This window comes from Rhagoletis pomonella, unplaced genomic scaffold (genome assembly GCF_013731165.1).
Source record: "Rhagoletis pomonella isolate Grant_MI unplaced genomic scaffold, Rhpom_1.0 Rhpom_scaffold_00002, whole genome shotgun sequence".
In the NCBI taxonomy this organism is placed as follows: domain Eukaryota; kingdom Metazoa; phylum Arthropoda; class Insecta; order Diptera; family Tephritidae; genus Rhagoletis; species Rhagoletis pomonella.
The window spans coordinates 22869194-22894840 of record NW_023458556.1 but is presented as its reverse complement, the minus strand read 5'-3'; the positions used below and the strand labels follow the sequence as shown (position 1 = coordinate 22894840).

The 25647-nt window shown below is 33.0% G+C and overlaps 5 protein-coding genes across 6 annotated transcripts in view; 3 read left to right on the top strand and 2 right to left on the bottom strand.

Moving 5' to 3' along the window:
- Positions 1-6886: 6886 nt before the first annotated feature.
- Positions 6887-7774, top strand: LOC118734490 (protein singles bar). The gene is made up of 3 exons (XM_036464209.1): positions 6887-7201; positions 7284-7424; positions 7684-7774. Exons 1-3 carry the CDS (start codon positions 6887-6889, stop codon positions 7759-7761), a joined length of 534 nt encoding a protein of 177 aa, XP_036320102.1. The 3' UTR covers positions 7762-7774.
- Positions 7775-8021: 247 nt separating this feature from the next.
- LOC118733301 (anoctamin-10) lies at positions 8022-11952 on the bottom strand. 2 transcript variants are annotated; one of them, XM_036462650.1, is made up of 12 exons: positions 11774-11952; positions 11302-11703; positions 11116-11210; positions 10953-11059; positions 10372-10642; positions 10105-10317; positions 9628-9901; positions 9246-9511; positions 8876-9172; positions 8685-8818; positions 8404-8580; positions 8022-8335 (listed from the first exon to the last, which is right to left on the bottom strand). In XM_036462650.1, the coding sequence occupies exons 2-12, from the start codon at positions 11318-11320 to the stop codon at positions 8305-8307; spliced, it is 1884 nt and encodes a 627-aa protein (XP_036318543.1). In that variant the 5' UTR covers positions 11321-11703; positions 11774-11952; the 3' UTR covers positions 8022-8304. The 2 variants fall into 2 exon arrangements, with proteins under 2 accessions (XP_036318543.1, XP_036318544.1); XM_036462651.1 differs by lacking the exons at positions 10953-11059; positions 11116-11210; positions 11302-11703; positions 11774-11952 and adding an exon at positions 10757-10941 and having other exon boundaries at positions 8023-8335.
- A 434-nt stretch (positions 11953-12386) lies between these two features.
- Positions 12387-14828, top strand: LOC118733302 (mitoguardin). Its single transcript, XM_036462652.1, has 4 exons — positions 12387-12472; positions 12548-13444; positions 13498-13806; positions 14007-14828. The coding sequence occupies exons 1-4, from the start codon at positions 12404-12406 to the stop codon at positions 14313-14315; spliced, it is 1584 nt and encodes a 527-aa protein (XP_036318545.1). The 5' UTR covers positions 12387-12403; the 3' UTR covers positions 14316-14828.
- A 504-nt stretch (positions 14829-15332) lies between these two features.
- On the top strand, positions 15333-16117 carry LOC118733304. Its single transcript, XM_036462653.1, has 3 exons — positions 15333-15571; positions 15639-15818; positions 15887-16117. The coding sequence occupies exons 1-3, from the start codon at positions 15518-15520 to the stop codon at positions 16115-16117; spliced, it is 465 nt and encodes a 154-aa protein (XP_036318546.1). The 5' UTR covers positions 15333-15517.
- A 2329-nt stretch (positions 16118-18446) lies between these two features.
- Positions 18447-25647, bottom strand: part of LOC118733300 — a 13256-nt gene continuing 6055 nt past the window's right edge. Inside the window, exons 2-4 of the mRNA XM_036462649.1 lie at positions 20738-20909; positions 18985-19158; positions 18447-18904 (exon numbers count right to left, since the gene is read on the bottom strand). Of these exons, the coding sequence (XP_036318542.1) occupies positions 18707-18904; positions 18985-19158; positions 20738-20854 (489 nt within the window). The 5' untranslated portion in view covers positions 20855-20909 and the 3' untranslated portion in view covers positions 18447-18706. The remainder of the gene's footprint in view (positions 18905-18984; positions 19159-20737; positions 20910-25647) is intronic.

Sequence of the window (25647 nt, the reverse complement as noted above, 5' to 3'; positions counted from 1 at the left end):
ACGTAAAATCTGCCAAACGAAAATCAGTTTTTCGCTGAAAACTCATTGAAAACGAGAGTTATGATGGGAATTAGGTCTGACGTAACTTCCACGGGCCCATGGAAGTTATATCCGTGGGAGTTATGTCAGTTACCCGGCGTGAACAGCCTTCAGCCCACAATCCTAAAACTCGCTTTCCAAGTGTTTTCGTTATCGGTCAGAACATGGTATTACCAACAGCGACGTTGCTACGAAATTGTTTAAGAAATTCTGAAACGCAGTTTCCTGAATGCCATTTAGCCTTTGCGTACAAAGCATAACAAAAAATAAAATAAATAATAAAGAAAATATATAATAAAAAATACTTGCATTTGTTATGATGCAATCTCAATTAGCGGTATTCACCAAAGTGAGCAAGTGGCCTGGCAGTCAACAGTCGTTGCTTAAGCTGATCTGCTCTTCTGCCAAAGTGCCAGCCACCTGCTCAATTTGGTGAATACCACTAATGAGAACTTATTTTACACAATCCATCCGCGATATATGTATGTATACTCAGCATTATGAGTTTCCAAAGGCAAAACAAAGAACTGAAGTTTTGAAAGGTTCTTACAGTATAATTTTATTAAAAAAAAAATCGAGTTCACGCAAGCCAATAAAAACTGAAGATGGTTGCGCTCTGATACGCCGTATCGATTTCTTTTATTTTTATTTTTTGTTGTTTTTTCGGTTACAGGTACATAAATGCTTACCTGCAGACAATCATTAATCGCTCATTATCTTCTCCTCATACTGCTCAGCATTAGTTATTTTTGCACTTGCACTTGAGTGCATGCAGTCTTGTAAGTAATAAAAAACATTCGAGAATGTTTTGTTTGTTTACATCAGCATACGTAATGTTTAACAGTAAATTAAAAAAAAAAAATTGCATAGTGCAACTAAACATGCAAAACTATTATCCAATATGTATAATAATTACCTTCGTAGCGCTGATGTTTTAGTTTTATTACGATTTTATTGTGATCTAAGCGCTAGTACTTATTTGCGCGTTTTTTTTGTACATTTTCCCACCCAATCCGAAGCGCTATGGATAATTGCATCATGGAGGTGTAGGATGCAGCTAGCTACACAAAGTTATGCAAGTGAGTTTTGCTAGTTTTTTTCTATGCAATAATTATTTAATGTATATTTAAGATAAATAGTATTAAAAAGTTGTTAAACTTTAAACAAAAAGATTCTCCTCGAAATTATTCCATCACTCTTGATTGATTTATATTAAGTAGTTATTAACACGAAAGTTATTTGATAGGAACTTGTATTGTATGTACGTATGTAAATATGTGAAAAAGAATAGCGGCATAGCCGACTCGCCCGAGGCGGAAGCGAAAAACAGCAACCCTCTATTGAGTGTTTTTTTTTTTAACCCAAGCAAAAAGCAGGGCTCGAACAATGCAGCGCCTAGAACCTGTATTCTCATCTTATGCTGGATTTCCACTAGGCAAAAATTGTAATGACAATGTTGGGCATTAAAAAATAATATACATATGTATGTATGTATAAATACGTTAAAAAAATGGTAGTGGTTTTCACCAAAGTGACCAAGTGACCTGGCAGTCTGGCAAAAGAGCAGATAAGCTCAAGCAACGACTTTTGACTTCGGTTCATTTCCACATGGCGTTTGTTAAATGGCACCATATTTATGTCATTTCTATACCTTGTGGAAATGCGGCATTAGGTTTTTTTTTCAATTTTTCGACCATTTGTTTTTCTCCTTTTAACCGACTTCAAAAAGAAGAAGAAGGCTATCAGTTAATAGGAACAATTGTCGATATTTTTTTTTAGCGGAAAAGTGGTACTTAAAGGCTGGTCCCACACTAATTTGGTTTGTATATGAGCATTGAGCTCGGTCGTATTTTTTGCTTAACAAGTGAGGTCCGCTGTGGTGTAGTTGTTAAAAGTGCGCACTACCATTCCGCAGGTCCTGCGCTCGAGCTAAGTTTCCGACCAACTTAAAAAAAGTATTTTCTAGTAGCGGTTGCCCCTCGGCAGGCAATGGCAACTCTCCGAGTGTATTTCTGCCATGAAAAAACAGCTTTTCATAAAAATATAAATGCCGTTCGTCGCCGTAAAACTGTGCGTCCCGCCCCTTTGTGATCCCTAAAAAGTATCCAAAAGTATCCCCTTTTTTGTTTTAAGTATCCACGTATAAATCTGAAAGAACCTACAATTTGCAATAAAATACATATTTTTCAATGAATTTGTTATACATTTAATATTTTCCTTTGCTGGTTTTAGCATTTTAAATTTAAATCATTTTTTGTTTTATTTTTAAACATTTTCTTGTATAATTCTTCAATCAAAATCAAATCAAATCATATTTGTTTGTAATACATTTAGAAATCATAATTAGGGAGTTCATAAGGTGTCGTATTGTGGTATGTCGTAAACTTTAAACGGCTAAAAATATATAAAAGGCGTTCGCAAGGTACCATAAATGTCATAATATGAAAAGTATTTGGTTGTGGTTTCAAGTTATCTAAACCTTTATTTAAGCTTTTAAAGTTTTCGACATACAACAAAACGACAGTATACAACACCTTGTGAACTCCCTAAATGTTTTCTACCATTTCTAAGTAGAGGAAATCGATTTGATTTACATATTTGTTGTTGAGATCAAATTCATCGAAAAAATTATCCATTTGGATGCGAATGGATCAAAACGGCAATTTTTTTTTATGTTGAGTTGAACCGGGCTTGAACCCGGACCCCGCGGAATGCTGCTAACACTACCATAAATACTTTTTGTTAATTGAATTATTGATTAAATATATTTAGTCAAAATGTATGCATAGATAGTATGTGGGAATATAAGAAAGGATCTTTCCATTATGCGTAGTCACCATAAAAGAAAGAATGCACATAAAAAAGGTTATGTATATGCAATAAGTACTGAACATACATACCCATGTACATACTTCTCATCGCATAATAAAACGAGAAAAGCGGGCCTTAGCTACTTTTTGTATATTTAGATGTTCATTCAATTTAGTACAATTTGTTTCAATTTACATTTGAAATTCAAAACAGAATATACAGTATATTTTGCTTAGCTGCACATCCTTCTTTGCACGAAAAACTTGTGCACGTAACCGAAAAAGGCACTTAAGCGAATTTTCTTTACTACTTCAATGAGGAAGGTATCCGAATCCCTATGAAACCAAATATTGGCGGAGCACTTACCAAGTAGAAATTACTGCAAGCGAAATTTTTACCGAATGTTATCTAATTATCTATATAATACATAATATGATACTAGTCGCACAATTTTTAAGGCAGGTATCGCCAATGTGCAGGTATGTTGAATGCATCTATCGGAGCAGTTTCCTTATAAGTGTTAAAAATAATGCTTTTGATGCGCATTTTGGGGTAGGTATCTTAAATGTGCACTTAAGCATAGAGGCAGCAAAGCAAAATATACTGTACATATAAGTAAATACATAGATACGCAGGTAGATACAAGGTTCTTTCCCGTACCCAACGCTAATGCAAGCTGATGAAAGAAGCTATTTATTCAAGTGTAGACCTCTTTCGTTTTCTCATTTATTTATAGTTAGTTACCTTTATACGAGAGTGACGTCTTTTAGAAAACAAAGAGCAATAAAGAGAAAATCGCATACAAATTCCAGCAACTTATTGTTCATGCAGAACTGCCCACAATAAAGAGGTACATATCGACCGCCATTTGTGATTTTATCGTAAGCGACAAAAGATAAATTTTACAAGAGAGGTCCTATCTCGCATTTGGTAACTGGCACATATGTAAGTTTAATACCTGTTTTTTTATTCCCCATAAACTACAAATGAACGTCTGAAAACTCCGAACTTAATAAAAAGTAGATTTTATGCCAGTTACACTAGAAATTTCTGGATTTTCTCAATTTTAGCAAGTAAATTAATCATTTAAACCGTTAGTTTTGTTATAAATAACTATTTACTGATATTTACACATGTGTAGTGGTTAGCACTTGGCAGTGCAGCTGCTTTGTGGTGGCAATATTGTTGCCAGCCAGGAAGCAATTTAAGTGAAAATGATTTTTTTCTGTCAATTTCCATATTAAATTCAAACCAAATAATAATTTTTCACTTAAATTTGTTTCGTGAAACTGCCTGCCTATAACTGCCACACAAAACACATTTTTTAAAACAAAATTTGTGTTTAAAGGGCAGATAAATTTTAAGAGCTATAGGGCTTAATAACTTATCATAACTTTACACTCATATGTTGACAAGGTTAGACCATTTATCTTAATATTTTTTTAATTTTAATTATTTGTTTATTAAAATATACATACCTAATATAGTTTTTAGCATGATACAAAAAAGAAGGTAGTTCCATTGTCACTTTTTCGTCGCCATATTAACAACCTGACAATTAAGCAGATTGTGACATTTCGTGCTACCATATCCAATATCTAAAATCCTTCAAATTTTATTATTAATTTTTTGTTTATTTAAAACACTTTATTCTTATAATCGAAATTTGAACAAGCAACGGTCTTTTGTTGGGTATGGTTCGGTTATTTGTCCAATGGTTTTGGGTTATTGTGTCCACACGCATATCCCAAATAAAAAAATGTGAACATACGCCTGCGATCAAAGGATTAAAATTTTATGTAAAATAAAGACTTAAAATTTTCAAACACTAAATTGTTAATAAATTTGGTGTGAAATATGGACTTTTTTGTAAAAAAAAATACCGTGTAGCCGGAGTTCGGCAGATTAGGACCATTTTTTCCAAGCGCGGTCGAAGGCTTCCAACGCGGAGAGGTATTCTGCGCGTAAGTCCTTTGGTTACCATAACCCGAGCCTACATTTTCTGGCAAATAGCTAGGTTTACCACATTTTCAAATGGGTGCCGAGCGGTCAGAGAGGTGAAGGGTGACTTGCCTTAAAGTTTGGACCGTTCTCTTTCTACTGGGCGGAGTCATCATGTTTTTTTCACACCCGCTCCAATATTGAACAGTAAACTATAGTTAAGGGATTCGCAAGCCACCATAAAAGTCGTATTATGAAATTTCACACCGTTAAAAAAGTATTTGGTTGTGGTTTCAAGTCCTCTAAACATTTGTCAAGCCGTTCAAAACTCTACGACACACAACAATAGGACACTTACGACACCTTGTGAACCATCTAAATATGTATTAAATTCACACCGAAATGTGTATATCAGAAACAATCATCTTCGGTATAGAAAACCGTAATAGTCCTGGCTAGATACATTGTAAAATAATCAGATGACAAAAAGACACAAAAAAGTTTGAAAAACCCTACATATACATGTATATGTATATGTTCACTAAAATTTAATTAACCTATGGGAAGTGATCATCGTATTTAGTGTAAAATTTAAACATTATTAAGATACGATTTTAATTACTTTTAAACAGTTAATGTTATTAAAACTGTTTTATACATAATCCCAAATTTATGACATAAAATCCCCTCTACTAAAAACTTAAATTGGGTACCGCCGCTTCGAATTTTTAACAATTGAGGAATTGTCAAAAATCTGCTTTTTAATCAAAAAGTTGTTTATTGAAACTACCTTCTTTTTTGTATCATGGTTTTTAGCAAAAACCATATAAATCCATGCTTCAATCTTTGTGCAAAATTAAATAAAAATTAACAAACTTTCGTAAAAATTTCGAACTTTTTAATTCGATTTTTTATAAATAGTTTGAGTAGCAGTTTTTTAGCCCATTCAATTGTAGTAAAATAAAAAGCAAGTTTGAAGTTGATTTTTGGCAATATTTTTTGTTGACGATGTCAGTCATTTTCTTCCATACAAAGTACTATTTTGGACGATTTGGTTTTTTTTTTTTTTGTACTGAGAAAACTTGCAAAATCTTCAGCAAAAAAAACTGCCAAAAATCAACCGTAAGTCCGAGCTACTTTAAACATGATTTTTACTATGCTAAAATTGAATGGGCTACAAAACTGAATACTCAAAATATTTCTAAGAAATCTAATTAAAACTTAACTAATTTAGAAGTTGACGCTAGTAATGCTCGCTAACGCTGACAAAATAAATTTTATCGAGTTTCTTAGCGTTATCTTCGAAACTACTTAAGTTTAAGGTTTTTAGGTAAAAAATTCAATTCTAAAGTAATTAGTTTTTGGCTTTTCTCTGCAAATTGCTAAAAATCCTAAAATATACATTTCACCAATAAAAAGTCTCGACGTGCTAGAAAAACAAAACAAAAATGTTCATATTTTAATTTAACATAAATACCTATGTATGTATGTATATATTCAAAAAAAATAACATAATTGTTGGAGGGGGAAAACAAAATTTAAATTTCGCAGGCCTGTGATTAGTAAACATAGAAACTAATTTTTTATGTAGTATTTGGTTTTAAATTCGATTAAGTCTTTAATGAGTAACCGACTTGTGTACAGAGCTGAATTTCGAAAAAAAAATGTATGTGTGTGTCGCACACGTGCACGCAATTGCATTCGCGTGCTAACGCCCCAACCGAATTTATTTTTGTGCATATAAAATTTGTAAACAAAGCGCACCAAACCAAAGATGCAGCAGTAGAAGAAAACGATATGTTTAGGTCACAGCTGCTGCTGTCTACTTGGGGGGGATCACAAACGAAATGAAACTATTTTTAGCATATCCTGTGCGACAATGCATCTAGGCTATGCATTGCTAGTGTAGTCAACATGCAGTCAATGGAAGTGATCGTACAAAGCGACAGTAATTTTGCGTTCAAATTGTAAAAGGAAAATGAAATAAACAAATAACTTAGAATCAAAACTAATAAAAGAATTCAAGGAATAAATAAACCACGTTGTATATAGTTAGAGTGGTATAGAAAAATAACAAACCTCAATTTACTTCGCCATGTCTTATTCGTTTGGTATGCGTGGCATTGGTCAAAGTTTCGGCATTAAACTTTGCTGCTGTCGCATTTGTACCTGTGTAAATTTTGGTTTTGTCACTTCACGTGTGGGACTTATAAAAATCCTACAACTAACCCTGGCTACTTTGTGCGAAGGGCTATTGGTGCGCTATGGAATTCCAGCAGCAGATACAATTGGACAGGCTCTGACCAGCATGCTTACAACGACCGCTTATTGCTTCACCACTACAGCCATACTAATGATATGCTATTGCTTCTCGGAGAAATCTTCAAGTCTAATTAGACAATCACTCTTTGTAGGCACTTTTTTGCTTGTTGATGGTTTTTTTTTAAGTTATTTTATTTTACATAGTATGGACATATAATTTTTCTATGCAGGAAACACTTTTCAATGCGGTTGCCTGTAGCATGTACTTCAGCTCTTCCAGCTACATGGGCTTTGCTTGTGTTGTGTGGTTGCATCCGCAATTTCTTGTGCGACCGGGTTTTTGGGCCTACCCAGCAATGACAGCGGCATATGTGAGTACAACAACAACAACAGTACAAAGAGATTTTATAGGAGGAGCTTTTGACAAAATAACTTGTTAGCTTTCGCAATTTTTGGCTCTATTTCTAGTGTTATGAATGTCAAATAACATAAAATATTTCTCTTAATTCGTGGTTAATCAGCTTTGGTTATTTTCTCAAAAATTCGTTGATATTTACATATTTTTATAAAACCACTTACAAACCTACTAACGTATTAACGGCCTAATTTTTTGTTGTTGCTCTTTTACAGTATATTGGCTATGCCGCCGGTATTTTACATGCCATTGATGCATTTTTATCTTTTAGATATTACAGAGGAAGTCGTTAGCTCAAAAGTTTCGTATGACAAATAAGTAATAATTTGTTTATTAATCTTTTATTTATCATTATCATTTATGTTTGTGTATTACATTCAAGTAATTGCATTTTGCATTTGTCTGTAGCACATTTGAGGCACTTACGAGAAACTATTAATTTTTCGTTTGTATTTTATAGAAATTAATGTAATATAAATATACATAAAAAAAAACTAAAAAATTAAGTAAATATATGGCGATTAATGTAACATAATACATAAAAAAATATTTATAAAATATAAAATACATTTTTAGTCTTCAAATAAACACATATAAAGTAAATGCGTAAACTAAATTATTTAAATAAAAAATCACCAGAATAAATATGAATGTTATTGTTGTGCTGCTATTATTGTGCCGAAAAACTATAGTCAAGGCCGTAATTTGCCAGAGCACAGCAATTTGGAAACAGCAACAATAGCTACATTAGCAACAAATTAACATAAACTAAAAAGCTATCGTTTACAGTAATTTGGTTTTGCTAAGGGATTTCCTTCATTTCCTGTTCATTTGACCTAGTCCATTTTATTAAATGCCTTAAATTTTCTAAAAAAAAAAACACCAAAATTTCATTTTTAATAATGCATTTTAAGTATATTAAATCCCACACTTACTTCAGTTTTTTGTAAGCCTGGTCCGATTCGTAGTCTGCCTTTAACAAAGCTATGCGCACCCAACGTGGTCGTTCGTGTATCACTTTGTGTATAACAAATTTCAAGCCCAAAAGCAAGTGTTCAAAAAGTATAAAGGTTATATCTGGCATTTGGGGAAATAGTTTTGAGAAAAATCCCCTGAAATAAGAGATAAAATAGGTTGTAGAAGTATACATTTTAAATTTAACTAGTTTATTAACAATTTTTAATATTCCGTTCAAATAGAAAATGTTTCTACTCACTTCACGTTTGGCTGTAAATAAAGCAGACCGCAATTGCTCAGTATTGCCATCACCGAAAGTAATTCAAAAGCCGATTGCCAAGCGCTAATGTTTTTAGCTCGCCGTCCAAATGGACGCTTGAATATATTGCATAGCTATAATTGAGATGATTAACATAACCGACGTAACATGTTCAATATGAATACACCAACCTTAAACAAATCGATATGCATCGCAAAGATGTTATTTATTAAGGCGCCGAAAGCAGCAAAAGGCGCTACAGCAGCAAACAAAACTACATAACCAAATTGTATGCACAGCTGCAGATAGTCTTCATAGGTCGATTGATATTGATCAAGTCCGGCTTCGTAGAAACATTGTTCATAGCGTGCCAAGTCCGTTACATTATTCTTTATTTCCTCATCTACTTCTTTATGCATATATTTTACGAATTTCTGACGCACTACGGCTAAGAGGGGGATGCCGATTTCTTGAGCAATGCAAACAATCTATAGTATAAATGAGAACATGAGTTTTAAAGCATATTTTGAGCTCGTAGAAATGCAAATAAGTCTGGCATACCTGGAAGATAAGTAACTGCATCATTAATTGATATTTTAATTGTTTCAAATCATGCAGCACAAATGCAATATAGAACAATGAAAAGAAATTATTGACAATTTCAAAAAGCATTAACTTATTTACGCGATGACGATCGTATTGCGAACGTGTACGATGATTCTCTTGGTCAGTCAAAAATGTGGCTAATTTCTCGTAGGCCCAAGAGAAAATAGCAATCAGTATTGATTGTACGATCACAGGAATATAGAGTAGCCAGGAGTCAGGACCTAAAAATAAGTATTTTCGATTAAATACGTTGCAATAGGAAATTGTAGTAAATAAATAATAATATTAAAGTTAGGAAAAAATGTCTCCTCAAACACATTCAACAACACAGACTCACCAAAATCAGCCAACACTTCTGCCTCTATCTGAAACTGATACAAGGCAAAGTAAGCAGCAGCAGCTACGCATATTAGCACCACAGGATAGGAGACGCAATACATTTGCAGATAGGTATAGCGCATTGGATATTGGAGCATCATTTTACCCGTTATTGGATCCGACTTTAGCACACCATGATAAGCAGAGCGCGGCTTGTCCAAACTACTCATTTCAATATTACCCCAACGATAAGAGTAACCAGAGCACTTGCGCTTCCACAATTCAAGGAAAATCTTTATGTTGAAAATTATAAATATAAAATTTTTCATATTAGTAATTTTAGGTTATATTAAAAACTAAAGCACACTCCAAACTTTATAAACTGTAGCACAGCCAAGAAAATAATAGATATATAAATAAAATAATAGCACTAGGCAGGTCAATTTATGAAGTTTCTAATGTGAAAGAAATAAAAATATATAAAAGAATAAACTACCGTTGTCCATAGCACATAAAAACTGCAAACCAATGACAAATTCACATTCCACACAAACTGCAGCATACCGAAAATTGCTGGAAATATGAGCGCCTTTGTGTAGAACTCGGTAAAGCCGAAATATAGTCCAATGCTCGATCCAAAGTAGTTGCATATGTCTTCGATCGGAAAGTTACGACGTCTCCAATCAAATGCGAATCTATCTAAATACTCCTACGGAAAAACATATATTAAGCCCAACCATGGAACAATTTTTCTCGATCTTACAATGTTGTGCAATGGAAAAAAATCCTCGACCATGCCATTTCTTATGTACGACATAATTGCCGGTTTAACGACGTCCTTTATTAGTACGGGGCCCTCACATTCGCGCACAATATCTGCTGGCGTCATACCAGGTAGCAGATAATCGGATATACAATCACAATTGAATTTTTGCATACTACCGGTTATGGTAAGTTTACTTAACTCGGCCTCATCAGCAAAACGCAGCAAAGTTTCTGTGGTGGCTGACAAATAGAGGTATTTTTCAGTTTTGCTGAAAGAGTAATACAATACAATGAATTAATAGTACATTTGAATTAATACAAATTGTTATTAATAATTTGCGCGCATTGTTTACTAAAGCTAACGAAATTAAAATTCAAATTACTTAGCCACCCAAGTTCCATTGAGGAATCTAATTCCCCATAAGGATCAGAGAAAACCTTCGAAGGGAGTAATTTGAAGTATTTTTTGCCATATATGCTGTTAATATGAAAAACATTCGGTTTTCTAAATAGGAAAAATGCAAAAATTGGCTAGCAGAGGTTAGGTGGCTTATGCTGCATTTATATGTACATACATACCTGACGACCTCGAGCGTTGTGAGTACTTTAAATTCTTGTATTATCTTTTCCACATCTTGGCAATGGCGCAATTTGGCCTTTTCCGAGAAAATTATTACAGCATAGGTCTAAAAAAAAATTGTAAAAATAACACAAAAACTAACAACTGGGTGGGGTCATTTACCTTCTCGAAATCAGGCACATCTATGGACTGCTTTTGCCTAATGCTCCGTTGCCGCCGGAACAACTGATTTTCAATAATTGAAGTAATGCGCGGACCTATAGAATATTAAAAGACAAGTTAATAATGATTTCATAATGATCCTTGATAAATTTCAGAAAAATTTGCGAATTTTAAAGTAATACACACTTTTGGCAGCTTCCGACATTTTCCACTCTTTATTAATAAATATATATGTATACGCATGTATATAATAATTTGGCCACCTCTTCACCACCAACAAGTATCACATACAAACACTTTTTTGGCAATGTACGAAAATGTAATAGAAATACTTGGAAAATACACAAAATTTATTCAACTATTTCATATGGTGTAAAAGAAATAAACAAATAAACAATAAACATGCCGTAAGAAATGTCAGAATTACTAAACACCAACAACAACAATTCGATAAGATGCCGGCATTTGTGTTTTTGTTGCGAAGGGGCGCCTTTTCGCCCGTTGGTTGCTTGGCTGCAGCCCCGCCTTGCATGCGGTCCCACTCCCAGAGCACTTCACCCTCGGGATCAAGCGGATAATTATCGGCTTCTGTATTCATTGATAACAAAATTTAATCATTTGCGTTGAAAATACTTTAGAAAAACTAATTTTAATTTACTTGGGGAATTTTGGGCGCTCCGAGGGAAAAACATCTGTGATTAATGCAACGGTGGCAACGCTGTTTTAGTGAAAATGTCAATTGATTCTTTGTTTATGTTTCTCCTTCGTTCGCTGTTATTTTTATTTTGGAAATCCCTTTTCACCGATCGCTGTGATGCAATAGAAATTGTTGTTGGCTTTTATTTAATAAATTCCGCAGGTGAAAGTGAAAATCAAAGACGAGACAAAATAAATTAAATATTTGTCTATCAAAGTAAAATAGCATAGTGTGAAATTGTTTTCAAAACTTAAGAGCAAAGTGTAAAAAACCAGTTGGTGAATGACATGGAGCTATCGATTAATGTTAGAGATCAATAGGCTAGAGAAAAATTAAAACAGGTAAGTTGCGGACATTAAAAAGACTTGTGATTTTTATTAGTTCAATGTAGTACATAAATTTAGTTAATTGTATGTGTGCCGGCTCTTTATTTTTCATGAATAACGTTCCGAACAACAACGCATCATTACATCGCATCACTGCAGCACCTAACCTCGAATGCGCGATCAGGTGTAACCGAAGCAATGGTTGAGAGCATATGAGCACATATTAAATTTCTTCAGGATTAAAATAAAAAAGTGCTAAAATAAAATGCAAGGCCTAGTTCCAAGATGGGCGGATATTCGCGTGCTTCCCTTCCGTATGACTACCTCGCAAAAGGTGAGTGGTTAATAGTTTGTTCAAAGTCTATAATAAATAATAATTGTAAATGGGTGTTTGTTCATTTTCATTCAGGTTGTTTTTTTCTCGCTCACCGCTGGCGTAGCTTTACTAGGCGTGCTTGCGCGGTTCTTACGACGTCGAAAACCGCCACGTCCGCCCCGTCGAACACGCAAATACACGGGTCGACGTGCGCGAAATAGCATGCGTAGCCCCAATGATTTGATATCCATAGCTGGTTCTAAAGCATCTGCACGTTCCGGCAGTCCTCCGGGTTCTACTGTCGCCTATTCGGATCGCATGTCCATGGCATCCGGATCTATAGGCGTTGGCGCACTTTTATCCGCTGCACAAAGTCAAACAGGTGCGATAGTTCTACACTTAACCGCCCAGCAACTCGGCGTGATGGGAATGGAAGCATTGGACACAGTAATAAATTATTGGGAGGATGCGTTAGCGGCACACAATTCTCCAGGTGGTGTTCCCGCTTTGCTAACCACTGCTGAGGAATCGGAGTTTTGTCGTGAAATACAAAATCTACTTGATATGGCCTACACATTACAAGAACAAAGTGAATTACTATTCTTGGACCAACGTTCGGTACTATTTCGGGATGAACCATCCATTGATGAGTTAGAGGAGGATGGTATGGGTCATGCGCTCGAGGACGGTAACGAAGAGGATAGACATTCGCACAGGTCGATAATGAGTCGCACAGGTTCTGATCCAAATTTCGATTCAGCTGAAAGCTATGCCTCGGCGTTAGATCAAGTTGCAGATATGCGTGATTTTGAGGAATTTGTGGACACATCTTATGAACAATATCCACTGTACAATGCGGCGCTAAAACATCACGAAGAAACGCCTATTCCTTACCGTACTATTCGCGCTGACCTGGTGCACTGTTCGAGTGATACAGAATATCTGGTTAAACTGCATTGTGTACGCTTGGCATTTCAATATTTATTCAAAGTGAGTTCTTAAATAATAAAATAGTTTCATTTATCATATCTGCGTGTTTACAGGATCCCTCAATCGGCCAATGGGTTTGCGATACGGGTCGCCAAATACTCACCGATCTGCTCTGTCTAGGCGATAAAGATACCAAAGAGTTTCTGGTGGGCTACGAGGATATGATCAACTATTTGCAGAATCCCAATAATTGGGATGAAATACAAAAAGAATTGGAAGCGCGTAATGTGAAAGCAATGACTTTTTATGACATATGCCTAGACTTTATTGTGTTGGACTCATTTCGGGATTTAGACGCGCCACCCGCAAGCGTTACAGCGGTCGTACAAAATCGATTTCTTTCGAACGGATTCAAAGAAATGGTAAGCAGAACAATGCGATTGCATTATGCTGCTACAGCAACAATAAAATAAACATATATTTGCCCACACGTGTCAATAAAGTGTAACGAAAGGAGTTCGTTGCCTTTTTGCAAATGTATGCTTGTTTGCCAATTGGGTCTTATTCTGTTGCATACTTTTAGGCGCTGTTTTAATTTATTACTTGATCTCTTTCCTCATAGGCACTAAGCACAGCAGTTTGGTCTGTACTAAAAGCTAAACAGCATGGACTCAAGTACCCGAATGGCTTTATGGCTCACTTCTATAACATTTCAGAGCAATTATCACCCTTAATGGCCTGGGGTTTCTTTGGACCCGATGAAAATTTGCGTGACATTTGCCATTACTTCCGTGATCAAATGCTCGGCTTTTTAGCAGATATTTTCAGTTTTCAAAGCAGTCGTTACACAACTGTCGAGGAGTTTGCCGAAGATATACTGCAGCATATGAAGACACGTGTAAACAATATTGGCGCGAAATTTTGTCAGTAGAAAGAAGAAGCTGTAAAGTTTTAGTTAAGAATTTTAGTTTTGCACTGAACAATTTATTTTATTGCAACGGCTATTTTAATATAGAGTAACAAAATTTGAACAACTCTTTTTATACATAGTCCATAGTTTGGGTGCATTCCAAAACGTCAAAATACAAAGCATCAGTTTAGTTGAAAACTAGCATACATACAAATTGCGTTAAACCGAGAAGAGTGAAGAGTGTCTGTGACCACGTTAGTGTGTTCTTCACCTTGTAATTTATATGTATTATTAAAGGGTGGTTTGATTAAGCGCAAGCATACGTACATATATACATTTATATGTATACTAGGTACTCACTGTATGTCTAAGATGCTCTTTTTTTTCTAGGTTATAGGACGAAATTTTTGTTACAAGTCTATATATAAATAAATTCTAAACTTATACTTTACTAAATTCTAAACTTATTATTGAGACGCGAAAGAAGTTTTTGTTGCTAAGCTAATTGAATTTGTTTTATTTTTTATGCGAAGGAGGACAATGAAAATTTTTCAATTATTGATTTATTTAGTATAAAAAGTATAGTTATAAGTATTGTTATTACATACTACAGATTAAAAACAAAAAATGCGAAATGTGGCAAAAAATGCTTTTTTTGTATTCAAATTTGTATGGATTAGCATTGTTTTGGTGGTAGGTACATTTTCATTGAATATTAGGAATTAAAACACTCTGTACCATTGTTTTGTTGGTAGGTACATTTTCGTTGAAATTTTTTGTAATCAAGTGCATACATACTCGTTAGAAAGCACCAATAATTTAACTAAAGTTTGCAACAGGTATATCCATAAATATGGAGTTTAAAAAAAATTATTCTTCAATTATTATTACCAAGTAATAAAAGCATTTAAAATCTTTCCGATTGTTCTCTACTTTCTACGTCAGATTTAAATATTTGCTTTAATTTATACTTAAAATAAAATAGTTAATATGCCAATTTCTTTATGTACAATTTAAAAATCCAATTTCTTTAATAAATAAAACAATTAATTTACTCAAATTAAATAATCCTGGAAACCACTGTAAAATCTTGCATTGGAAACAAAGAAACAAGTCAAAGTGGCTGTAAAAATAATTGTCAAAAAAGTGAGTTAACACAAAACTTGTTCGATTTATGAAAATACACATATACGATAAATTTTTAAGAAAAAATTGCGTTAAAAATGAAATGTCTTTCAGTGAAAGAAATAGCCTCCATTCTACAGATTGCGGTTGCGGTATGGTATTCACTGTGTTAATGTAGGGAAGAACAATGGGCTGAAAACGATTATCTCATTATCACAGGTACTCTGCTTGCCTGCCGTGCTGCTATTCTCGATGGTCATATCCTTTCCGGATGACATGAAATTGTTCATGTATCAGTGCTCGCTAACTACAACAATGGTGCTCTGTCTGATATTCGGTTGCAGTACATGGTTTTACAATTCAAACTATCCGAAAACGCGTCTACATGTCCGCATACTGGTATTTGTTGGCGAAACGACATTCATGATTGATTTATTCAGTTAACATTTCTATTGTATTTTTTTCAGATCGTTATTGTATTATGGATTATGTTTGTTTTGGGCGTCGCAACAGCGGTTTTATTCGATTTGCAATATTCCGGAGAACTTATATACGGTTTGTTCGAGCCTGACATGTTTGATACTATCGATTTGGTTTTCCTTTATATAGGCATGATTTTAGGGGCTTTGGCGCATCTAATACTCTTAATTGTTAATATAATATTAACTGTAGGTGTAATTCGAAGAGGACGGAAATGAAAATAAATTAAAACAGAGTGTAATGTTTGTATGTGAATCAATAGTGATGTTTAATTATGACTAGAGGTCGGATTTGTATGCAAAAAAAAGCCTTAAAATATGTGCCATCATAACTATACATGATTCAATAATAATAATTCATGATAACTATAAACAAAATACAGTCGGCGTTAAAAAATATGAATACCCCGACGTTTTGCCCATTTTATTTATGTTTTCCATACCAAATTTTTTTCTTAATTTTGTATAAAAATATAATTCATTCAACAGCAAAAACAACAAGAATTATTTTAAATTAACTATATTTTTGTAAAAAAAATAAGTAAAATTTTGTATGGAAAATATAAACAAATAAAATCGTCAAAACTTTGGGTATTCATATTTTTTACGCTGACTATATAAATTGATAAACACTTTGCTTATAGTTATTATGAGTACATATTTTTAGGCCTATTTTTTAACATGAGAATCCAAGCTCTAATTATGACCAATTATACGGACCCTATAATCATGCATATGGGTATTTTCATAGGTCACATACGTGACAGTCTTACGTTTCAATGATAAACAAGAAAACATATTTGTGTTCTTTTACTTTTTTTTTACCCTTGTATATCACATAATTAGCTCTATATTTAACCGAAAAATTAAAACAATCGAACCGCATGGTCCTTAAATATACACAATTAAAGAGAGTGAAGTTGATTTCTTTTTTTCTTACAAAATCTCAAAACTGCGAATTGTGGATGCCTCTTTTCATGAAACTTGTAACATCGTCGACCGTATGCCAAAAACATGAATGTGTAAAAATTAAAATTTTGGGAAATCAAGTTTGAAAGTTTTTTTTACCGGACTTATGTAACTCTACATTTATGCAATTGAAATTGTAAAATACATACATACACTGTCGGAACAAAGTATTGGCACAGCAAATTTTTCACAATATATGCAAAAATTTGTATTCTAATATTTTTCCGCCAATTATTATAAAAATATAGTTTATTCCACAACAAAAAACATAAAAATGTAATTCCTAAACTTTACGCAAAACTCGCGAAAATTCAGCAAATTTTCAACTTTTTAATCAGATTTTTTAGAATTTTTTTGAGTGTGCAGATTTGTAGCCCAATCAATTTTATTATAATAAAGTGTAGGTTTTAAGTAGCTAGTAATTACCGTTGATTTTTAGGCAATTTTTTTCACGCAGTCTTCTATACAAAAAATTTTTTCGAAAATAATTCATATGGGAAATTTGCAAAACACCTTCAACAAAAAAAATCTCAAAAATCAATGCGATTTTTGACTAACTCCGAACTTGCATTAATGGGCTCATCACGTCACCTTACGTGTACCTTACGAACCAATTCAGCAATTTTACTATGAAGTACGGCAAATGAAAGCTAACAAAATTCTGATGGTTTCTGAGAAATTAATTAATAATTCCAGATCTTTTGTTTTTTTAACGAAAGAATTAAAACAATTCAAACTTTTAACACAGAAAAAATTAAAAAAATTACAAATCGGTTTAAATTTTTTAAATTGTGTTAAAGCTTGAATTGTTAAAAAAATCAAGGTACTAATGAATAAAATCGTTGAGCAAATAACAAAATGTACGAACATTTTTTGTAAGAAAAATTAACCGGAAATAATGTTACTCATACGCCTTGTACACTCATTACTGCTCATCTTTCATACAAAAAATCCTTACGCATTTTCATTCGACCACTCATTCCTTTTTTTAACTGAATAACGGCAAATTGCAAATATCTCCAAATCTTATCCACAGATTTCTCGGTTTTCGGAACCAGCGAGCAATAGTGGCATCCATTGAACATTTCTGCTGTAAACCAGTGTAATTATTAACTTCAATATGGTTGTGCGAAAATAGCTAAAAAAAAACAACAACACAAAATCGATTTAATATTTCACTCACAAACAATGACTTTGATCACATTTCGTTGGTTAAAAAAAAACTAAAACTGTTATTTCGTGTTAAGTTTTCTTTATCAAATACGAAAAATGACTTTTTGCCACAAAAAATGTTTAAATTTTTGGCATAAAAAAAAATATTTTGGGTTTTAAACTTACTTCATTCGTTCCCAAACGTTTGAATTTGATACCACCAAAGAAAAATAAACTTTGAGAAGCTTTTATTCGAAAATTACATAAAAATACATTTTACACAAAATATTTATTTCTGTTAGAATATCGTATAATAAAATGTATAATGGACGAGTATTTGTAAAAATCATAAAAAAATTTTCATTTGCACTTACAATTAATATATGTATGTATATTACTTAATTGTACGAGTACATTAAAAAGAAAAAATGTGTATAGTTAGTTAATATGTTCGTGTATGTGTATTTGGTTTTTCGAATTCAATCGCTTTTCACTTTAGCACAGACTGCGTATGGCTATAAAAATGCTAATTTTTTCCAAGTTGTGTTTTTTACTTAGAACTTAAATACAACTACAAAATTATTTTAACTTAATTTACCATCATAAAAGACGATTTCCTGCAATGAACACCTTTGGAAACGTCACCACATAGGGGAAGTTCAGTTTCTTGTGGTCAGCTCGGCGAGATTAGATGCCACGATATGATCGGTGAGCCAAGAACGCGCTGATAAAGTAGAGAACCGCGTTGACGAGACCCATAATGCCGGCAGCCATGTAAGTTTCGTACTGCTTACCGTACCTAAAATGTCTGTCGTTCAATTCTATTACGAGGAGCACTGAGGCGATGAGCAGCAAAATGGCCGCAACGCTATGATAAATGAGTTCCTGATATGGAGAAAAGATTGGTCGTTATTAGTTAGGTCCTATACATTACATAGGCAAACGTGTTAATTACGAGTACTCACATAGATGGTTTTGGATATGATACCACCCGTACTAAGCGACGTTAAACATGCTAACAATAGGCAAAATGTTCCTATCAAGAATGTTGTAGCCATGAGGAACATGAAGATTTCATTCGACGTACCGGTTCTGTTGAAGTAATAGCTGAAGATGCCAACTATGGCGGCTCCAATAAGCTGTAATACAATAAAAATAAACATAACTTTGAAAAATATATATACATATGTGTAAATATGCACCGAACAGTGGGCCAAATATAGTAAAGCTGCGGTTTTAGTTTTTCACTCTGACGTCAGGATTTTTTTTAAAGAACTTTGAAAATTTTAAGAAATGATAAATTTAAAAAATTATTTTAAAAAAATCAGGGTATCCAATTAGAGAGAAAATTCTGTAGAATTGAAAAACATTGAAGCATTTTAGTTTACAAGGACAAATAAGTATTGAAAATGCGCATTAAAGCAATTTTATTTTTTTAAGTTAATAAAGTTAAGAGTACGAAATTCAAGGATGTGGTGGGGTGTATATTAGTCCTTATTATTCAAGGATAAAATCTTAAAAGGAGCTTTCCCATACACATTCGTCCTTATGCACCGAAAAATTTAATATTTTTTAATTTTGCAGGATTTTCTCATTTGTTTGATACCCACATTGTTATTCTACATCGCACTGAACTTTTTTAATAATTTTTGTAATCATATTTTCGAAATTTCCAAATCCTTTAAAAAAATCCTAACGTCTGAGTGAAAAATTAAAAACGCAGTTTTACTATTTTTTGCCCATATTTTCGCGAATTTATCAAGTTTTTCGTGTGTAAAATTAATATCTTGTGTTTACCTAGATATTAAACGTTTACAAGCGACTAAATTTTAACTTTAATTTTTAATCGGAAAAATAAAATTCAAGCTTTAACTTTTATTTCTGATCGGTAAAATAAAAGTCAAAGTTGAACTGTTATTTTATACTAAAAAAATTAGAGGCAAATTTTATGTAACTGTTATCTTATGCTGGATTTCCGCTGGATATTAATGCAAAAATTTTAATGACAACGTTGGGCATTAAAAAATAATCGTGTCATTACGGTAAAAAAAAAACAGTTGTTAAGTTCATTTCCACATGGCATTTTTTGAATGGCACCAATTTTATGTAATTTCAATGCCCAGAGGAAATTCGGCATAATACCGAATTTCCACTAGGCATTAAATTACACAAATTACATTTTTAAATGGCACACGTCATTTGAATGCCTAGTAGAAATTTGGCATTAGATTGAAAAAATAAGTCAAATTTTAATTGTTATTCCTGACTGAAAAAATAAAAGTAAAAACATAACAATAAATTGTAGACTTTTTTGAAAAAAAGAAATCAAAAAAACTTACACCATTCAAGATTATTATTCCTTAGCTAACAAGCATCACATTGCTATATTCAAATGTCAAAATAGGATATACTACCTTGGAGACAAATTTTTTCCGTCTGACTGTTTGAACTAAAATTTCGAAAAATAACTGTTATTTTTGATCCATGGTTGTACCCGAAACCCCAAGAAAGGCCTTTTGTTGTTAAATATATTTGCATTTAAATCAATTTTATTTTTAATTGTTTTAAATGCTCCTCTGCGGCCATCAACTTCAAAATTAAAAGCAAATCGGTTAAAATCGCCAATATGGGAGAGCAGAGAAATTACTTCTCTATGCTCAACCAGACTTTCAGAAACACTTGTTCATCAATTCCCCGAAAATGTTTTACAACACTTACCAGCTCGAAAAGTTTCAATAATCCCGGAAATGTCTTCAAGTATCCAGTATTAAGCACAATATAGGATGTGCTCGTGGTGCTGGTGGTCGTTCTGGTGATTGTCACTGAGTGAGACATTTTGAAATGCTTTGCTCAATTCCTTGGTAGTGCTGAGAAAGTTTCTGATCAGTTGCTGCAAATGAAGAGAGAAGAAAAAAATTTATAAATTTAATATTTCAACTAGCAATCCCCGGCGGGCGTTGAAATCCAATAGTTTTTTTTTATTTTCCGTAATGCTAACGGCTAAACGATAGGGGTATTCACCTCTTTTTAGTGTAAAAGAAATAGACTCGATACTGACACACTTAAAAAATAAAATTTTGCATTGAAAAATTCAAATCAGGAAATTGTTTGCTGTACGTAAATATGTATGCTAATAAAATACAACGACAAATACATATATGTATGTGATTTGTATTAACCTTCAAAATTAGCCATCAAATTGATAGCCTTTAAAAAAATTTAATTAAAATTTCAAATCTGACCTACACTCGTCCTTTTCGACAGCAACGTGAAATTATTACTTTGCGGAATCATTAAGGATGCAATAATATTCAACATCTTTTGCAAGTGCACTCAAATTATATTGATACATACATACATATGTATATATATTTGTGCATGTAAAATTAGTTTTCGAATATGTATACAAATATTTTTCGCACACCCACGAAAAAAACTAAAAGTACTATGTTTACTATGTATGTAGGTACATATATATTTTTTGAGTAAATACTAAAAATATTTTTAATTGATTTTGGCGAACGCTAAGTGAGACAAGCAAAAATTCATACACATACATATATACATACGTATCCACATACATACATGCATACGTACATACATACATATGTACATATATATCTGCATATACATATAGTGGTCCACGAAATAATATAAGTGCGATGATTTGACCAGTTTTGACTATTCTATTCTTTTGTTTATTTGATGTTTATTATTTTTTTTATAAAAGTCTAGCTGGGTATACAACACCATATAAATTAATATTTCAAACTTTGTATCAGCTGCAACAACAAGAAATTCTGGAGTTCAAAAAGTCCCTGACCTATTTTTATTACATAATTTTGTACATACATACACATGTATTTAAATATTTGCGTTAAGTGCATATGTTATAATTAATACACTGCTCAATGCCGGTCCTCCCCAATCGGCCGGCTTTCTCTGATAACAGCAAGGCAGCATTCTCTATGTACATATGTAGGTCGAGAGATCAAAGAATGGGCGCGTAGACACATAAAGTGTGGGAGGGCGAAATCGTATGTAGATGTGTATTTTTATACATGGAAACTGACATCATTCAACCCTTTTAATAACTGTAAAAAATTTTGTATTTCCACTTAATAATATTGATTCATTTTTTTATCAGCAAACCGAGAAAAAAAGCAACAAAGATAAGGAGTACATATGTATGTGCATACATAAATACATAGAGGCACAAAATTAATAAGAAATTCTTCGTTAATTGGCAGGTTTTTGCTTTCGCAAAAAATTAGCATTTTGATAAGAGAACCCATTAACATTTGCGAAGCAATTCTTGTTTACAAAGAATGTAATCAAAAAGGAATGTTTAAGCAATTTTAGTTTTGTAAACGCTATGCCATTTGAAAAGTTAGATGAGTCACCACGAATGGAGCCTCATATATACGTATGTATGTGCATTAGGGTGATCCAAAACAAGTAAAGTCGGAATTTTTATACTCTCACCCCCTAGGATTGTTATATGCCGGAAAAATATACCCCCATTTTTTATTTTGAAATCAAAAAATATTTAGAGGTCGCGTTTTGAATGCATTTTATATGGGAAAAAACAACTTTTTGTAGAAATGGTAGCGAATTCTTGAAAATGATTCTGTGCAGGAGACTTCCAATAATAATACCCAATTGTTTATTTCTGGGGGTTTTAGCCTACCTATAAAATATAGTTACTACGAAAAATTTTTTAAATAAATAGTTTGGTATTATTAATGAGAATCTCCTGAAGAGAAGCAGAGTTTTCCGATCGAATTATATTGCTTTTCAAGAATTCTAGACGTCCATTCTAAGCCGGCAATGGAGGATATGCTTTCTGACGACCACAATACCAAATATGAACGTGAATTGTGGTGAAAACTTTGTACCAAATATTTGAATAAGGAAATAAATTTGGGCGGGTCTGCTAGTATAAAATACATGGGAAACTTAAGCGCTTTGAGCGACCTGTAAATATTTTTTGATTTCAAAATAAAAAATAGGGGTGCATTTTTTTCCGGTACAGAACAATCCTAGGGAGTGAGAGCATAAAAATTCCGACTTTACGTTTTCACATACATTTTTTTGGGGCCACCCTAATGTACAAATATACATATGTACGTGCGTATAAATGAATCGCGGTTAAAACGTGACATGTTTACTCTATAATATCTTCCGTTGCTATTTACGGTATATGTTACCTTTCAAAAATATTTTTGCTTTATTATTTATTGCTGTCCAACCGACTAAACATTTTCGGTGCTTTTTGATACGCAAATTGAATAAACAAGTCACATAAATGCATGCATACATATGTATGGAGCACATGCCAAAAATACATAGGTATATGATCCGATATACCATATATATACATATATGCATACTTGTATGTATAGTACCCTCCAGGTATTCGCTGTTTTATCGCGCATTCTTCGCTATTGCTATTTATTAATTGTTGTGATTCTTCAACGCACACCGCGTCAACAAGTTGGACTCGCTATTCCATTGTAAATTCAAACAAACAAACATATGTATTTATTTGTTGTGTGCATGTAATATTGTATATAAGAACGTAAATACGTATGAACACTGGAGTACAGGCATCAGTGAAATACTTATGTATGTACGTTTTTGAATTCGGGTTATGAGGTAATCGCAAAAAAATGATCTCATCAATGGAATGCCATGAATACTATGTTTTTCGTTCTCACTTTTTATTCCGTGCTTTTTTTTTTATTCGATTAACCATGAACGGGGCGCGGACATTGAATAAACCAACTCGTTGTTTATATATTTACATAGGTCTGTAAATGTACGGCATTTATATTTATGTAAATATATATGTACCTATGTATATACATACATGTATGCGAGAAAATGTGTTGTGTCTCTGGCCGCGAAAAGGTCGTGTTTTAATCATTAAAACTTTTAGCCACAAGAGCCTATCTGACCAACTGATTGACTGTCTTACTAATTAGCCTACTTGACCTACTTGAGGAAGGGTAGACATCTTTCGAGTAGACCAAAAAAATAAGTGAGTGCGAGGAGCACAAAGTGTTGACAGGCAGGAATGCGGCTCGAAAATTCTATTAGCAAATGGCATTTGATGGAGAATAATCGGCCTGAGTAATAAAAAAAATTTAAAAAAATATATTCTTATAATGAAATCTACTCCTATTTAGTATATTCAGTTAGAAATCCATTGACGAGTTTTTAAGAAAATAAGTTTTTTTTTGGTTATTTTGAGAAATTTTCAGACTTCCTTTAACGTGGTATTGAATTTGGCGTATTCGCGCCAAGCGACGATATGTTTTCGTTTATTGAAATCTTTTTCCACGCCACTTAGATATATTTACGATGATATTAAGTAAATATTTTTGTCTATAAATAATTGTAGGCTGTCCGACGAAAATAGATAGGACATGGCGTTTTAAGGACTATTTAGTTTCTCATTTTTATTGTTGCTGTTTCCGACAGGGGGAAATATGACAATTTGGCATTAAAAAAAAACTTTCAAAGTATTTTATAGTTTAAATGTTAAGACCGGCATTTTGAAATGCCAATAAAATTACAAGTCTCTATTCCTATGATAATCGATTGTAGAACGATAAGTAAAAGCCATTTCTAATTTTAGTTCAACTTGTAAAAATCTTATCAATACCAAACTCATTTTTTCTAAAATTTGTCATTATGCAGAATTTTTTTCCGTAGAGTTAAATATTCCAGTAGGTATGTCTTCTATATGTATATATGTAAGTGCATGCATTAAAAGTTCGAATATCTATGTATTTGTAATAACATTTAGCAACATACATAGATATTAGAAGAAATCTATTTCAAGCGCTTCGGTGACGCTTTAATATTTCATGCAGTCATTGGTGACGTCAAAGTGTACCTACATACATACATACATACATATGTATGTAGATTAGACTGTTTCAAATAAAACGAATGTTTTTTCTTTCGGTTACATTTCAAAATTTCGTTGTCGGCAATAAAAAAAAAATAATATCGGCAAATTTTCAGCCCTCTATCTTCATTTTTTAGTTAGTGCTCGCAAAAGTAAGAATTTATTATGAAAAAATGTTGTTCCGCAACTTTTTTTTTTAATGCAATTAAATGTATCAAATAAAAGAAAACCCTGAATGTAGTTTTGTAGGAAATTAAATTCTCTACAAAGATAGTCTTACATCAAATTTCGGTTTCTGAGCCGACGGTGAAGATTACAATAACTAGGTCATCGGGAAGTTGATCAAAAATTGATTGCAAGATTATCCCCTAACAAACATACTAAAATAAATATGTACATACATACACAGCAAGTTAAATAAAAGCTTGTATGTAAAAAGAAAAGTTGCAGAACAAATTTGTTCATTGAAAATTCTTTTTTTTTGCGAGCACTAACTGAAAATTGGAGATATAGGGCCGAAATTTTCCGACATTATTTTTTTGCAAGAAAAAAAATATTCGTTTTATTTGACACAGTCTAATGTACATAGATGATCGGCTCGCCGATTTGGATTGCGCGAGTTTTTGCCTTGGCGCACTCTTCTATTTTTTTAGTTTCCGCCAAAGCAAAAACTCGTAAACACTCAAATGCACCGAAATATGTGAATGCA

Coding starts and splice junctions, on each gene's coding strand:
- LOC118734490 (XM_036464209.1), top strand. CDS start 6,887: ATGTCTTATTCGTTTGGTATGCGTGGCATTGGTCAAAGTTTCGGCATT. Junction 7,202..7,283: donor TAATTAGACAATCACTCTTT/GTAGGCACTTTT, acceptor TTTTCTATGCAG/GAAACACTTTTCAATGCGGT. Junction 7,425..7,683: donor CAGCAATGACAGCGGCATAT/GTGAGTACAACA, acceptor GCTCTTTTACAG/TATATTGGCTATGCCGCCGG.
- LOC118733301 (XM_036462650.1), bottom strand. Junction 11,060..11,115: donor ATGTGCCTGATTTCGAGAAG/GTAAATGACCCC, acceptor ATTTTTTTTTAG/ACCTATGCTGTAATAATTTT. Junction 9,173..9,245: donor TGCAGTTACTTATCTTCCAG/GTATGCCAGACT, acceptor TTTATACTATAG/ATTGTTTGCATTGCTCAAGA.
- LOC118733302 (XM_036462652.1), top strand. CDS start 12,404: ATGCAAGGCCTAGTTCCAAGATGGGCGGATATTCGCGTGCTTCCCTTC. Junction 12,473..12,547: donor GTATGACTACCTCGCAAAAG/GTGAGTGGTTAA, acceptor ATTTTCATTCAG/GTTGTTTTTTTCTCGCTCAC. Junction 13,807..14,006: donor CGAACGGATTCAAAGAAATG/GTAAGCAGAACA, acceptor CTTTCCTCATAG/GCACTAAGCACAGCAGTTTG.
- LOC118733304 (XM_036462653.1), top strand. CDS start 15,518: ATGAAATGTCTTTCAGTGAAAGAAATAGCCTCCATTCTACAGATTGCG. Junction 15,572..15,638: donor TTCTACAGATTGCGGTTGCG/GTATGGTATTCA, acceptor TCATTATCACAG/GTACTCTGCTTGCCTGCCGT. Junction 15,819..15,886: donor GTCTACATGTCCGCATACTG/GTATTTGTTGGC, acceptor TATTTTTTTCAG/ATCGTTATTGTATTATGGAT.